This window comes from Mus pahari, chromosome 21 (genome assembly GCF_900095145.1).
Source record: "Mus pahari chromosome 21, PAHARI_EIJ_v1.1, whole genome shotgun sequence".
Lineage (NCBI taxonomy): Eukaryota > Metazoa > Chordata > Mammalia > Rodentia > Muridae > Mus > Mus pahari.
In genome coordinates, this window is record NC_034610.1 from 37,847,193 (window position 1) to 37,861,354 (window position 14,162).

At 40.0% G+C, this 14,162-nt stretch overlaps 1 protein-coding gene across 2 annotated transcripts in view; it reads right to left on the minus strand.

Moving 5' to 3' along the window:
• Aig1 (androgen induced 1) overlaps positions 1 to 14,162 on the minus strand; it is a 218,212-nt gene that overhangs the window by 148,880 nt on the left and 55,170 nt on the right. For both annotated transcript variants that reach the window (XM_021221379.1, XM_021221380.2), the window contains exon 3: positions 7,670 to 7,771. In XM_021221379.1, the coding sequence (XP_021077038.1) occupies positions 7,670 to 7,771 (102 nt within the window). The remainder of the gene's footprint in view (positions 1 to 7,669; positions 7,772 to 14,162) is intronic.

Below are 14,162 nucleotides of genomic sequence, written 5' to 3' on the forward strand. Positions count from 1 at the left end.
AAAAAAAAAAAAGAAGTATGCACTTACAACAAGAAGGAGAACACCACTACGTTCTTGCTAGCCCCATGATCACTAGAAGGCCACTAGAAGGCCTGGGACAATGCCTCTCAATTCTCAGAAGTTTCTAATTGTGGTTATGAACTCTAGGTATTTAGAATCCAGTCAGCTTGAGGAAAACTGGATTCCTCAAGAAAGAAAATAACAGTCCTTCTCTATAGGGTTGGTCTCCAGGCCACGACTGTTTCCTGTCCATTCCAGTCCCATCCTTTTCCCTTGTGGCTTTCTTTATGTAATCCTCTCTCTTCACAGTCATGCATACACATAGTTATTCCCTGTTTTACCGCCCCTTGATCTGCAAATCATTTTTAGTAGCTGTCATTGCATCTCACTTTTCCCTTCACCACTACAGATCACTGTAGGCATAATGACCCTGTGCACTGTGTGAAGATTATCCTTGTGTTATTCTAATGCCGATTTCTCTGCTCTAATACCTACTTTCAATCTGGACAAGGCACGGTAATGCTTATGTCAAGAATCGTCTGTCTTGAGTTGGTGTAAATAATTCTACCATTTACTGTTTGCCTTGTCAATAAGTGCTGATCATCCAGTGTCTGGGTAGAATAGAGAATAGGGCAGGACTTCTGCCAGTCAGGGAAGGAAAGAGAGAGGAAAAGTCAGATGAGGAAAAAGATGAGGAAGAGGAGAGAGGAGAAGGAGAGAGAGGAAGAGGAAGAGGAGGAGAAGAAGGAAGGATGGAGGAAGAGTTCAGATGGAGTACAGAAGGCCTAACTTAGAGTATTATTGGGATGTTGGCTGGGAGGTAGCCAAATTACCTTACAGTATTAAGATAGATATCTAGGCATTTAGATATCTAGGCATTTGACTGCCTAGATATTGAGGTGAAGCTTGGAAATAAATCTTGTTCTCTTTGTGTCATTATAGAGAACTGTCTAGAATAAAGAAATACAGCTGACATATTAATTTAATAAGTACATTTATATTTATAATAAAATGTAAACATCTCTATCAAAGGTGCATTTTTTTTTCAGGCAAGAAGACCATGAAATTAATATTTTCTGCTCAAACTGTTAATCATTTTCTTGCTGATTTTATGCAGCCATCTCTCCAAATTCAATGATACAACCGTAGGGACCAAAATTCAAAGAAAAAAACAAAACCAAACCAAACCAAAGAATACTCACATTATTTTGTTAAACTCCAATATATTCAATGTGGTAATCCCAAATTCTTTGTACTGTAGCTTTTTCACATAGTCTATCCTACATTCACATTGAGTTGGACAATAGAGAATCCATTGCAAATACAATTAAGTGTTCTACATTGAGACCAAAAACCAAACCATCAGCAATGATACTAAATCTTAGCCTACTCACATCAGGTAAAAAACGGCATAAAAGTTTTGATGCAAAGCCTACAAAAACCTCAAAAATATTAGTGGAAACCTGGACAATACTAATGGGCAAGGACAGCGGTGACACTGCTTTGCTGAGGACTGGGCAAATGCCATACACCCCTGAAAAAATGGGTACAGGCAATACGTGGCAGGGTAAGAAGAGATGGAGCTTTTCCTCACAGGTATTTCCTGACCAGATTCTTATGAAAGGATCTGTGCTGTCTGCTTAGGCCTGAGGAGCACTCAGAGAAGTAACCAAGTAAACGGAAAGCAAAGAATGCGTCAGTAAGGCATCCTGGGGCATGTGAGGAACCCACTCAACTGGGAGACCAAGACTCCCTTCCCTTACAGTTGCTACCTGAACAAGGAATGAATGTACTGGAAGCCACTGGAACTTTCACTCTCTGAGAAGGGCAATCTAGGCTGCTAAAAGGATTAGCTGAGGTTAAACAGAGGAGACTGGGAAATGAAGAAAGATGCTGGAGGCAGCGAGAAGGCCAGCTGCCATCACGCAGTTGAGAAACAGAGATAAGATGAGACCAGGGCCAGTTTGGGAGATGTGACTAATAGGATTTACCTCAGAGATGGGGTACAAGAGAGCTCATGGACATATCAGTCTATGTTGCAATGGCAGTACACGGTGAGTGACCAAGATTTACAGAAAGGGAGTTAATGTAAAGAGTTGGTTTTAATATTTACTCCATATGTCAAAACCAGATTATGAGCTCCCATACTGGAACCAGGAAGCACAGAGTTAAAATGCCGCATGCAGGCACTGTGAGGTTGAGGTCATCAGAGAGAGTGAGACTAGCTCAAAGAGTTTATGAGAGGAACTCAGAGGGTTGGTGTTCAGATCTGACAGAACAGGTAAAGACAATGGGCTGACCTGACTTGGAGAAAGGCTTTCGCTCCTTGAGATGACCTTTCCCACAGATGATAACCTATTTCCTGTTGGATCTCCATTCTTGGATCTGTCCAATCAGAGACTGCTGCATCGAGTCAGTCAAATGTTGTTCTGCAACTTTCATAGCGCATGGTCTTTACACTGGATCTTGGGATTCACAAGTGTAAGATTCTGGGATTGTGCGATTCTGCGACACCAATGTGGATTTTTTTTTTTTTTTCCTCTTCACTTTCTTTGGCAAATATACTGACGTTAACTCAGGCTGGCACCTCAGTTTAAAGGGAACTGGAAAGGATATGGGTTTGGAACTCGGCCAAGAAGAGGGGTGTGACTCATGAACGACGTGTCTGTGGCATGAAGATGGGAGCCAGTGCACAGGACAGCACCTTCCTGCTTGCCACCACCCCTCCACAAAGTATGAAGACCTAACAACAAATGAATGGAAAGCAGATGAATTAAATTTACTTTGAAATATCTCAGGATTTAAGGATTAGGGGGAAGGCCCTTAAGTAAATCACACTTTGGGTTTTGATGACCCCAAGAACTCTGAATAGAACTTAGAGAACTATTTTGAACTATTACCACTGCAGGGCCTATTTGTATTTTAAATGAAGGTAAAAATTGATTTTTAAAAAGAGAGAAGAAGAAACCAAAAAGGTTAAAATTTAATTCTGCAAAACCTAATGAGAGAATTAGACTTGGAAGAACATATAGTCATGGAGAAAAGTTCATAGTAGAGGGAACAATTCCTGTAAAATACTTTCACACAGAGCACTTGTAGCACTGTCAGAAAATAAGTTTCTCACCTCTACTCATATTTCTCATTTTTATTTCTCAAAAATCTCAAATGTTTCCTACTTACTTTAGGATGAATGCAAAAAAATAAATGAGAAAGGCCAGTTTGAACCTCTGCAGTGTTTATAACGCCCTTACTTCCACCAGCAACTCCCTTCATGAAGTGTCTAACACCAGGATGGCAGAGCCTCTGCAGACCATGAATTGTGCAATCTGCGAATCCCAAGGCTGAAAACATTCCATAAGTCATATTATCTACCAAAATAATGTCAAATCTTGAGTTCTTGCAAAACCCACCATAATGCAAGTAGCACTTACTGCCTTCTCTTCTGGGAAAACCAGATGGAGAAAATCTTTCATAACTACCAAATGTCAAATAATATTGAACAGGATAACTACTTGCCAAAATTATGGCTTTTGGGGTATCAGTTAAATATAACAAGACATGACAAATCAAGTATAAGAAGAAATGGGGTTTATTTTTTTCCTCATAAATTATATGGGGAACGAACCTTCCTGCTGTGATTAGCAGAATATAAAGATTCTGCCTGCTGTAAGATCTGCTCTAATAATAATGATGATGTTAATAATACCCTAGCCTTCCACCCCATTTTGCCTTCTCCCTAGGTCTTCTACAGCAGAGTGTGTCTCATCATTGGGTCTTCTTGTCGGAACATCACTGAAAGCCTGCAATCTTCCTAGATCTGAAATATTTATTTATTTATTTATTTATTTATTTATTTATTTATTTATTTATTTATTTATTTATTTTCATGACTCCTGAAAAATCTAATGGCTGAAAAGAAAGTCTCTGAGCTCAGTGTTCCCAACCAACACACAGGCCAGAACACTTGTGCTTCTCTTGTTGGAGGAAAAACAGCCCTGAGTACTCTCAGTTTGCATCATTTTTTTCCTTATTTGCCTCAACTTTAAACACCACTTGCACCCTTTCAAACTGTGCCTCCTCTGTTTGTCTCGCTGGGTAACCCCACAATGCCAACAGTCTGTTGGGCAGAAAGAAGGTTTTTCAACACAGGTTTTCTGAGTTGAACTAGCATTCAGTTTCCACTTGTTGCAGGCCTTGCAGAAATCTCAACTACATCTGTCCATGACCAATCTCAGTAACATAAGCAAAAATAAATGTTTTGCCAATTTCAGATCCTAGGAGTCTGGGGTCAGTTACCTGACTGACTTTGTGCCCAGAAGTCCCATATTATAAATCCCAGTGATATTCTTTGGGGCAGGGCTATAAGTTATTTGCAAGCTCTTTTGTACTTCTGTGATCCCTGAGTTCTAGATACCTAGAAAACATTGGCGACTGTTCACTGAATATGCACAAGAAAAAGGTACATTCTTTCTTGGGATGCTTTTAATTATATGCACTTAAATAGATAATGGTAATCTATAATAGCCCTTTGGACTAGTATTTTCCTGGTGTTTTCACATTCCTCACAAATAGGTAGAGAATACCTGTCACCCACGTCATATCCTTCTCCTGTTACCAAGCTCTCTTCTTGCCCTGATCTAATCATGACAATGGCATTCTAAACTGCAATGAAATCCACTTACAACTATTGCTTGTCTACACTACCCTTCCTACTAGGTACAAGCACTGGACCAAAGAGAGCTCTCTCAGTCTCTGGGAGAGGATTGCTCCCATTTGGATCCTCTTATCTGATTTGCCAGGATTGGTGAATAGAGGAGACCTTTATATTTACTGTGCCTCTCCAACTCAGATTCCCACAGCCATGTTGGAAAGATTCTTGGTGACTACAAGGAGCTTAACCTTCCCAGTGATGAGACAGGCAGACAGGCCTGGAGAGCCCATGCTATTACGGAAACACTCAAAAGTTATTAGTTAAGCAAACAAACTATGATATTTGCTAAACTTCCACATTGCCAGAGGTATTTCGTAAAACGAACTTGGAGAATCTGGGATTGGTTGAGGAATATTCCTCCTAAGGTCGGGCATTTGCACATGTGGTCACCCCTTGGTGCTGCTGCTGGGGAATGTCTTCTAACCCTGGGGAGGTAGAACACCGCTGGAAGTAAGGAAGTATGCCGTTGGAGGCAAGCATTGACTGTTTATAGCCTTGTCTCGCTTCTTGTTCACTCATTCTGCTTGTTGCTTATGTTTTGAAATGTGAGCTCTCTGCTTCTTGCTCATGCCTCTGGCTCGCTACTCCTCCTCTTGACATGATGGACTCTTAACCTTCGGGAACTATAGGCCAAATAAACTTTTTCTTCCTTAAGTTGTTTTGGTTATTTTATTACAGCAACAGAAAAGTAACTAATAAATTAGTATTATAACAATAGCATCTATGTTTTAAACTGAAAGTATAATATTAAAATCTTTAAGATTTTAAATTTTGAAAACTGAATATATTTAATTTTTGAAATTGCATACCTCTTATAGTGCATTTTTATAAAAGTTAAATTTTTGCGATTCCAGAAATTAATGTTGAGATTTTGATTATCAAACTAAAATACTAAAATGCTGATTATCTATATACGTGTACATATATGCATATATACATATATATGTATACACACACATACACACACACACACACATACATAGAGAGAGTAGGGTGGGAGAGAAAGAGAACAAATTCTTTGGCCATTAACTTGGGACCATGATTTAGAAAATGAAAACAAATGTTCATTAATCTCTGCTGAGAAACAAATTTCACTGGGAAAGAATCTACTGAGCTTACATTACCTCAGAGGATTTGACAGTTTAGTTAATGTATCCTACTTCTTTGCTAAATATTTGTGTCATTCAAGTTCTCTTTGCATTTCTAAATAGCCCCACCTCCAAAAGAAAAACCACTAAGTTGTCCAAATGAGTCAAGAAAAAAGCTGAGCCAAGTCTAAGTTCCAATGGCTAAATATATGCTTAAGCAATTTATTTGAAATATTAAAACTTCAGAGCAAGGATCTACAAATGAAATAAATGAAATGACTGGTTCTCTGGTCTGAAGGTAATAAATACTGTGCAGTTTAGGGATGTAAATAACCAGACAGGACAAGAGTGAAGGTTGATAGCAATGATGTGTCTATGTTCTCAGGTAAGACCTCGTAACATTCTCTGATGAGAGACAAAAAAAGGGGGTGGATCCATGTGGAGGGGAGGGGAAGGGACTGGAGGAGTATAAGGAAAAGAAACTGTGTTATTATTGTATGAGAAAATAATTGATTTTCAATAAAGATGGAGGCCTTGCTCATGATCATAGTCATGGTCAAGCCATAGAAACACTAAGACAAGGAATCTGTAGAGAAATAGAAGGGTGTTTGAGTCAAGAGATGTTGAAGACTAACAAGACCCAGTTTTTATGTTGGAAACTAGATCAACAGGTTAAGTCTTCAAAAGCTCTAACTGATCTCATAGAAAATTCAAATTGCCTGAGATATACCACTTTTGGTGGGTTTCCTTTAAGAAAGAATGGATTAAAGCCGCTCTGTGCTCTGTACAGTCATGTTAATTAGTGCATTGTGCTCTGTTTAAAGTGTCCCACAAATGGGGACAAAAGGAAAATAACAGAGAGAACTGTTATTTTGGACCTAAGACTCGTGCTTTCTAGCTCTTGCTTTCCCTATAATTTCTGTGACATGTTGCCCTTTTCAATGGGAACATCCTGGGATTATTCTAAAAATTGCTTTTCATTAATAACAAAACTGTGCTCCATTCTAGAAGCTGAAAACAGGATACACAACTTCTCTGTAGGAAATACTACCCTCAAGTCTTGTCGAGTGGTAAACAAACCATGGAAAATATTTGATTGAAACAAATGAGATCAATGTGACATAGCTCAAGCATCAGAGAGAAACAGGCAGAAAAGAGCCAAACCATGGGAGGCAAAACTCGCAGCAAGAGTGGACCTGGACAAGGTAGATGTCCAATGCTCATGATGGCTCCACTGGTTGGTGGAGAGAGGACTCAGCACTTACTAGTGCTTACTGATTACAGAGGCTCTGGATTAGGTTCCCATCACCCACAACTTCCTGTAACTGTAGCTCCAGGGATTCGAGCCCTCTTCTGTCCTCCATGGGCAACTGCATACATGAGTTTCCCATAAACTCAACACAAGCACTCACTCAATATATATTCCTTCTTAAAGGAAAAATAGACACCTCAAATGTCTGCCACAGATTGGAGGAAACAGGAGTCTTGCTGTGTTCTGGGAAAACTGCCCAGTTGCAATGTTCTTTCCAACAGGGTTCCTCTGGAGCAAGGGGGGGGTGTAACCAAGGGCCAATGGCTGGGTCCATGGGAAGTGAATCCTTGAGGTCTGAGGACAGGCTTCTAATGGCACAGAAACTGCATTCATCCAGGAAGAGCTCGTTGTATGATTTAACACCACTGGCCCCTCTTAAAAATGGCCTCCTCTACCCCATCATTTACACAATGTCTCAGTCCCTTGCTAGTCTCCTCTCGTTCTCCTCTTCCAGGACTTGACACATGCTTAGGTCTCTATGATGGGAAGTCTGAGTTCAAGAATAGCTCTTTGGTAGACTTTGTTATGAATGGAAGCTATTTGTTTTAATGCACTCACCATTCCATGGTTCAGCCACCCTGGGATAAAGTTGTCAAGCAATCTTGGGTATATCATCTCTCTGTCATAGGCGTAGATGGTCCAGAACACCGAAACAACAAACTGGAAGAGAAAAGAAATCTTTTGTTTCAAGTTTATCTTTTACAACACATAACTTATTTGTTGTTTTTTTAAAAAAAAACAAAAACCCTAGAGAGTTTAGAATTCATGCCAAGACAGCAGTAGTGCAGTGAACAACTAGAAAAATGATTTTCCTTCACTCTATAGTAGCAACCGCTCTGGGGTTCAAACCCCTCTTTGGTTTCCAACTATGTGTTTTTAGGCAGAAGAGGCTGCCTGAGACAGAGAGAAAGGAGACTTGTTGTCAGGAAGAATAGCATCTCAGAGATAACTGTGCCAGTCTGATCCTTCTCAAAGGGGTTTAAAAGTTCACTGATGAGTATTTGCATGGAAGCCCCACTCCCCATTAGCAAGAGCATCCAGTCAAAACATTGCAGACTACATCCGTCCATGTTCCCTGATCCTGCCATGTGGTTTACATGCTGGTCACCTATGCATATTTGCCTCTCACTGATACCAGCATTAAACCCCTGCTGACTGCATGGCCCCACATCACCTTTCCAGGAAATGTACCAATCTATATAGACTCTGCCAAGACATAACTACACTGAGAAGCAGTGGGTGGGAAGGGGAAAAAGAAAACTGCTAATTCTCTTGGAGTAACTTTGAAGTTCATCTGAGTTCTAGAAGTTTCTTTAGGCCCAATACCAAAAACAGTAATTCTGAGAGAGTAATAGCGGTATTTGATTGTCTATTTCACCACTCTTCAAACGAACAGTGAGAAATAAAGTTCAGGTTAAAATAAAGAAATAAATGGCCCACATCTTAGCCATCGGCACAGTCGCAGAATGTATAAACTTTTACTGCACTACAGATAACCTTTTGTGAATCACACACAGCGTCTTTATAGAATGATTTTTTTAATTCCTACAGAATTAAAAGAATGTATCATGAGCACAAACAATTCCTCTTTCAGTTTTTATGATTTTATAATTATAGGGTAATCATGCTCCTACATTATATTAATGCAAATAATAAGTATTTTAATACAACTTTTAATCAGATATTAGAATATAGTTAGTTGTCAAGACTAGTATTCAATAGGGTCCCAAAACTCTTTCCCAACTATGTCTACTTTGGAATCAGGATAGAATTCTCCCTTAAAATCTAAGGTGTTGCAAATATTCACTATTTTATAAAATGTAAAAATTAATCATTACAGCAGTAAGACTCTGTTGTTTTAGTGCCAAATTGGATCCACTAGCTAGTCACCTTGCTTTTGGATGAACAATTTTTCAACATCCTCTTACAAATGTACAAGAGTAAAACAAAAGAAAAATCAATTATTAGCTCAAGGTTATCTATGTTAACTTTTCAAGTACATGAATAATTTTTAAGTTATCCATGATTTTGAATTATTCATCACCTTAGACATCAAATGGACTGGATATCCATAACAACCACATACACAAAGGAGATAGCTGGTAGTTATTTTAAAATCTTATTAAACTACCTCTCAACATTATCTCTTTAAAGTAGGATGGATAAAGACTGTTTCCTTCTTCCCTGCCACAATTGGAAAAAAAAACCAAGATTTTCATTTTTGTTTAATAGCATTTGTTTGTATGTAAGATTTCACATATGAATGGAATCTCACAATATCCAGTAATTCTGATCTCAATACTTTTGCTAATAATGTAAGAGAAGCCACGAAGCAATTAATTTATCTCTTTATTACGAATAAAGAATGCTAGGGAAAATTGAAAACTACTATGCTTTTATGAAGGCATATAAATTTATGTGCATGCATATAGAGTTCTGTAACAACAGTAAAAAGTAGGTCAATTTTCTCCTGAATGATCTTCAAATTAGCTGTTCAGATCGTTTGGTAAAATATGGTCTAAACTGCAGGAACAAGATGATGCTGGGAGCAGGAAAGGATGCTCGGGAGGGAGTCTTATCAGCAGTGGATGTGAGGGAAGTGAGAAGACTAAGAACCCGTTTGTAACTGGGGTAGGGATCTGGGGAGGCTACTGGATGGCTGGAAGTCAGAATACAGGAGAGAGGAAGACAGAATGCATGCAAACCAAAGTCCAGAAGACCTCAATAAGGACAAGGAATAGGGGTGAAGCCTTCCTTCTTGACTGTGTGAGAGAAGAAGGACTCTTGATGGCCACTGGAAAGTGGGCTGAGCCCAGAATGACAATAATCAGAGGCACTTGTAGTGGAAAATGTGTGGGAAGTCATTGACGATGTGTAAAAGGAAGACTGACCATGTCGATGGCTCCCCTGGGACTTCATGGCATGATTTTTGTTTTTGTTTTTGTAGTAGAATTAACCAGGCTATTTCCCACGGCTGTTGTGAGGCCTGCGATAAAGAATTTAGAAAGAGAATTTGGGGGGGTTCATATTGCTGTGGACTATTCAACTGAGATCGGTGATGAGGGAGCTATAAGAACAGGAGCATCCTCACATGACTAAACAGCCTGCCCACACTGCTACTTGGGAAGGGATACTTGCCAATAAATTACATGAACCACCGCATAGAAAAGCAGTCAAATCCAGACTCTCAGTGAAAGATAGCACATCCTACTTTTCACTTTGTTCTTTCTGGATATATTTTTGACAACTGAGTGAGGAAAAATCTAAACACGGCTGATTTGATGGCTCTGTGCCAGGGATGTGCTGTCAGGTCTGCAGCCATATCACAGCTAAACTCTGGTGCGCGCTTTAGAGCCTGGACACTCAGTGTGGTCCATGAATCAGCAGCATCCACACTTAAAACCTGTCAGGTAGGATGAGCTCTGGAAACTATCCTAGAGTAAACCTCATCTTACACTTCATTAAGACCGGAAGGATGGATGTTCCTGCTGTGAGGCCTCTTCCAACACCATGTGCCTCGCGCCTTTCTATGGAGTGATGATATCTCAGGTCCAGAACCTGAAGGCTTTCCTTTCAAGACTACACCCAAGGAGCTTTGATCTGGGAATTCCCTGCCCAAATATACATTTATGCCTCAAAGCTTCTTCCTCGGATCTGATTCAAGGTAATTTGTAACAAATAACTTGGCTTAACTAGGGGTTTCCTTGTTGCTCTGATAAAATATCCCAACAAAAGCAACTTCAGAAAGGATTTGTTTGCCCACAATGGGAGGTTACAGTCCATCATGGTGGTCAGAGTGGTGAGGTCACAGTAGCATCAAGAACTTGAGGTAGCTGCTCATGTTCCCGCCACAGTCAAGAACTCCACCATCTCAAGGGTCAGGGAAGATCTTGGAAGTCTGGGCAGAAATTATGTAAGAAGACAGGGGAGAATGATGTCATCTGGACATGATAAGGCTGAACACACACTCCAACAGCTGCTGTGGTTACCTGCATAAGATTGGTACAACATCAAGCCAGTTAAAATTCAGCATGGGTCAGGGGAGGGGCTGTAGAGGCCCCACTTCTGGCTGAGTAGCCATTGGTAATTGATGTCTCCTTTGGGAGAGACAATTTTTCCTCGGGAGATATGGCAGTTAGTAGATTGCCCACGACCAGTGATTGGACCCACACCCGTGCAAATACCAGTCACAGCACTAACTGGACTGGGGAGGAGGGGTGAAATTGGGAAATATATGTGTTACATGTCCTAGGAAAAGTAAGAAGGGAACAAGGGGGGCTGGATATGATCAAGACACATTGAACCCATGTATTAAACATTCAAGTAATTTAAGAACCAAAACAAAGACCATGAAAGTTTCTGTTCAGCTTATTTTCTCCTTCTTAGTCTAGGATTCAAGCCTAAGGAATGGTACCACCCACAATGGATGGGCCTTCACATTACAATTATGTAATCAAGATAATGCCCCAGAAGCAGACCCAGAGACCCATCTCCCAGGTGTTTTTAGGTTCCATCAAGTTGACACTGAGATTACCCATCACCAGAGGTGAAGTCATGTCTATTTCTACAGGGTAAGGGTTTAGTGTTGGTATAAATGCACAGGCAAGGAGCCACTTCGGGCCCATGGGGACTCCTCGGTGGAAGCCCCTTCAACTTTGCTGAGCAACACAATCTAATCATAAGAATGAGATGCCTTCATGTTAGAGACCTTTTCCCAACTCAAGGGGAAAAATTACACAGGTCAAACTAAAGGGTTGCCTCCTGGGACCATATAAAAATCTTCTTACCACACATTCTTTCAATGCCCTTTCTTTCAGAATAGTTTTAAAGTCCTTCTGTCCTTTGTATATCCATTTAAATGTCAGAATCCCAGGTTGCTACATTCCTACAAATATCTAGCCAGAGTTCTCAGTGCTACTATTTGAGAACTGACCTCCTGGCTATACTGAGGCTTCCTGCTGGTAACATGTTATACAACCATGTGTTCCAATTGTCTTTAGGTTCTCCCAGAAGTATTTGTAGTTTAAAAGGTACAGATAGTCACAATATTTACTGAATCTATGTGTCTGCACTTCATGGTTTTGGGAGCTATTATACACTATTATATTTTTATGTCTTTGTTGCTACTTTATAAAAATATGTTCAATAGCATATCAATTGATTTTGAATGTCAAAGCCCATGAATGTTTATCATAAGTTATCTATATATGCTGCTGGAGCCCATTTACTGATATTTTCTGTCCAAATTTGGGTTTATTTTATATAAAGTATACTGATCTATAATGAAGATCTATAAGTATACTGATCTATATACTGATCTATAATATATACTGATCTATAATGTTATATTCTCAAGATGTTTTCATCTGATTTTTGGTGGGAGGAAAATGAATGAGTTCAAAATAATCAGTTGGAATTATTTCTTCCTGTGTTTTCTAAAGGACTTTGTGCAACAATGGTGATATTTATTCTTTATCCAAGCAACAAACATCTCTAGTAAAGCTGTCCAGAATGACAATTGTGAATTCATTTGTTTTATACAAACATGATTATTCTGTTTTTGTTTTTCTCCCCTTGTACTGATTTTAACCATGTTTGCCCTTATAAAGTTCTTTATATGTTTTACCATAAATATTGGCAAATGTTTATGGTATATAGATGAACTATTTCCCACTGGGGGAGTCAATTGTCAAACATTTAGTAGCACAGCACCACTGGGGTCCGCACTCTGTTTGCATGAAGTGACCATTCAAGGTGGCACCGTGTGGTTCTTGGCCCTGAGCGTTGCTATCCCTGTCCTATGTGGAAGGAACTGACGCAGATAGTTCACAGTGACTTTCCAGAAAGTGTGAGCCACCTTTCTAGATGGAGCACTAGAAGGCCAGGAGGCACAGGTACCTGAGCAATCAGTCTTCCAGATAATTCTCTAACTACGAACCCGGCACAGATGGTACGAGCTTGGCTTCCTGCACGGAGAGTCTGCTGGTGCCGTGCTCATCCAAACCCAAAATAACTTTGAACTCTACTACCAGGGCATGGATAGGAACCGAACAGCTTCCCGTGGCTAGCGAAGTGACACAGAGACATTCTGCTCCTGCAACCAAGCTCCTCGTCTGGCCAGGACCGACAGCCAGCTACCCCACCTTGTACACATGCTGCTGCCCAGCTGCCAGGACCAGAAAACCTTATTGGAAACTAAAAGAGAAAGGAGCACGGTCACCTTAGAGGTCCTCAGGCTTCCAGCCCGAGCACTTGAGTGACAGCTAGCATTCATGCCTCCCTTGAAGTTACTGGAAATTAAGACAGAGACCTAGAGGTGATGCCAGGTCTACATCTCTTTGAAAGAAGCTTCGCCCACTTTAGTCCACTTCTACAGTTTAAATCGTATGTATTTTCCCACACTTCAGTACCAAACACTCAGCGATACTCAGGCCATTTGGAAAAAGTAAAACATAGAAATGCTACAGATAACTGACATTATAAACCAGATCTACCTAACAAATATTACAGAACATTTCACCCAAACACAAAAGAAAGTACCTTCTGCTCGATACCTCGGAGAACTTTGTCCAAAATTGACAACATACTCAGCCACAAAGCAAGTCTCAAAAGATACAAGAAAGTTGAAATACCACCTTGCATTCTATATGACTATCACAGGTTGAAGTTGAGTATCAGCAGCACCAACATAAAACTTCAGAAAGCTTACAAACACATGGAAACTGAGTAACTCACAGTGGGTCATTAAGTGGGTCATTAAAGACTTTCTAGAATTAAATTAGATGAATCCACAACATACCCAAACTTAAAGAACAAAATGAAGTTGGTTCTAAAAGGCGAAATCATAATATTAAGTGCTTATATTAAAAAAAAAATTGTAACTGTAGCTGTCTCTTGTGAGGCTGTGCCAGTGCCTGGCAAACACAGAAGTGGATGCTCACAGTCAGCTATTGAATGGAACACAGGGCCCCCAATGGAGGAGCTAGAGAAAGTACCCAAGGAGCTGAAGGGGGCTGCAACCCTATAGGTGAGACAACAATATGAACTAACC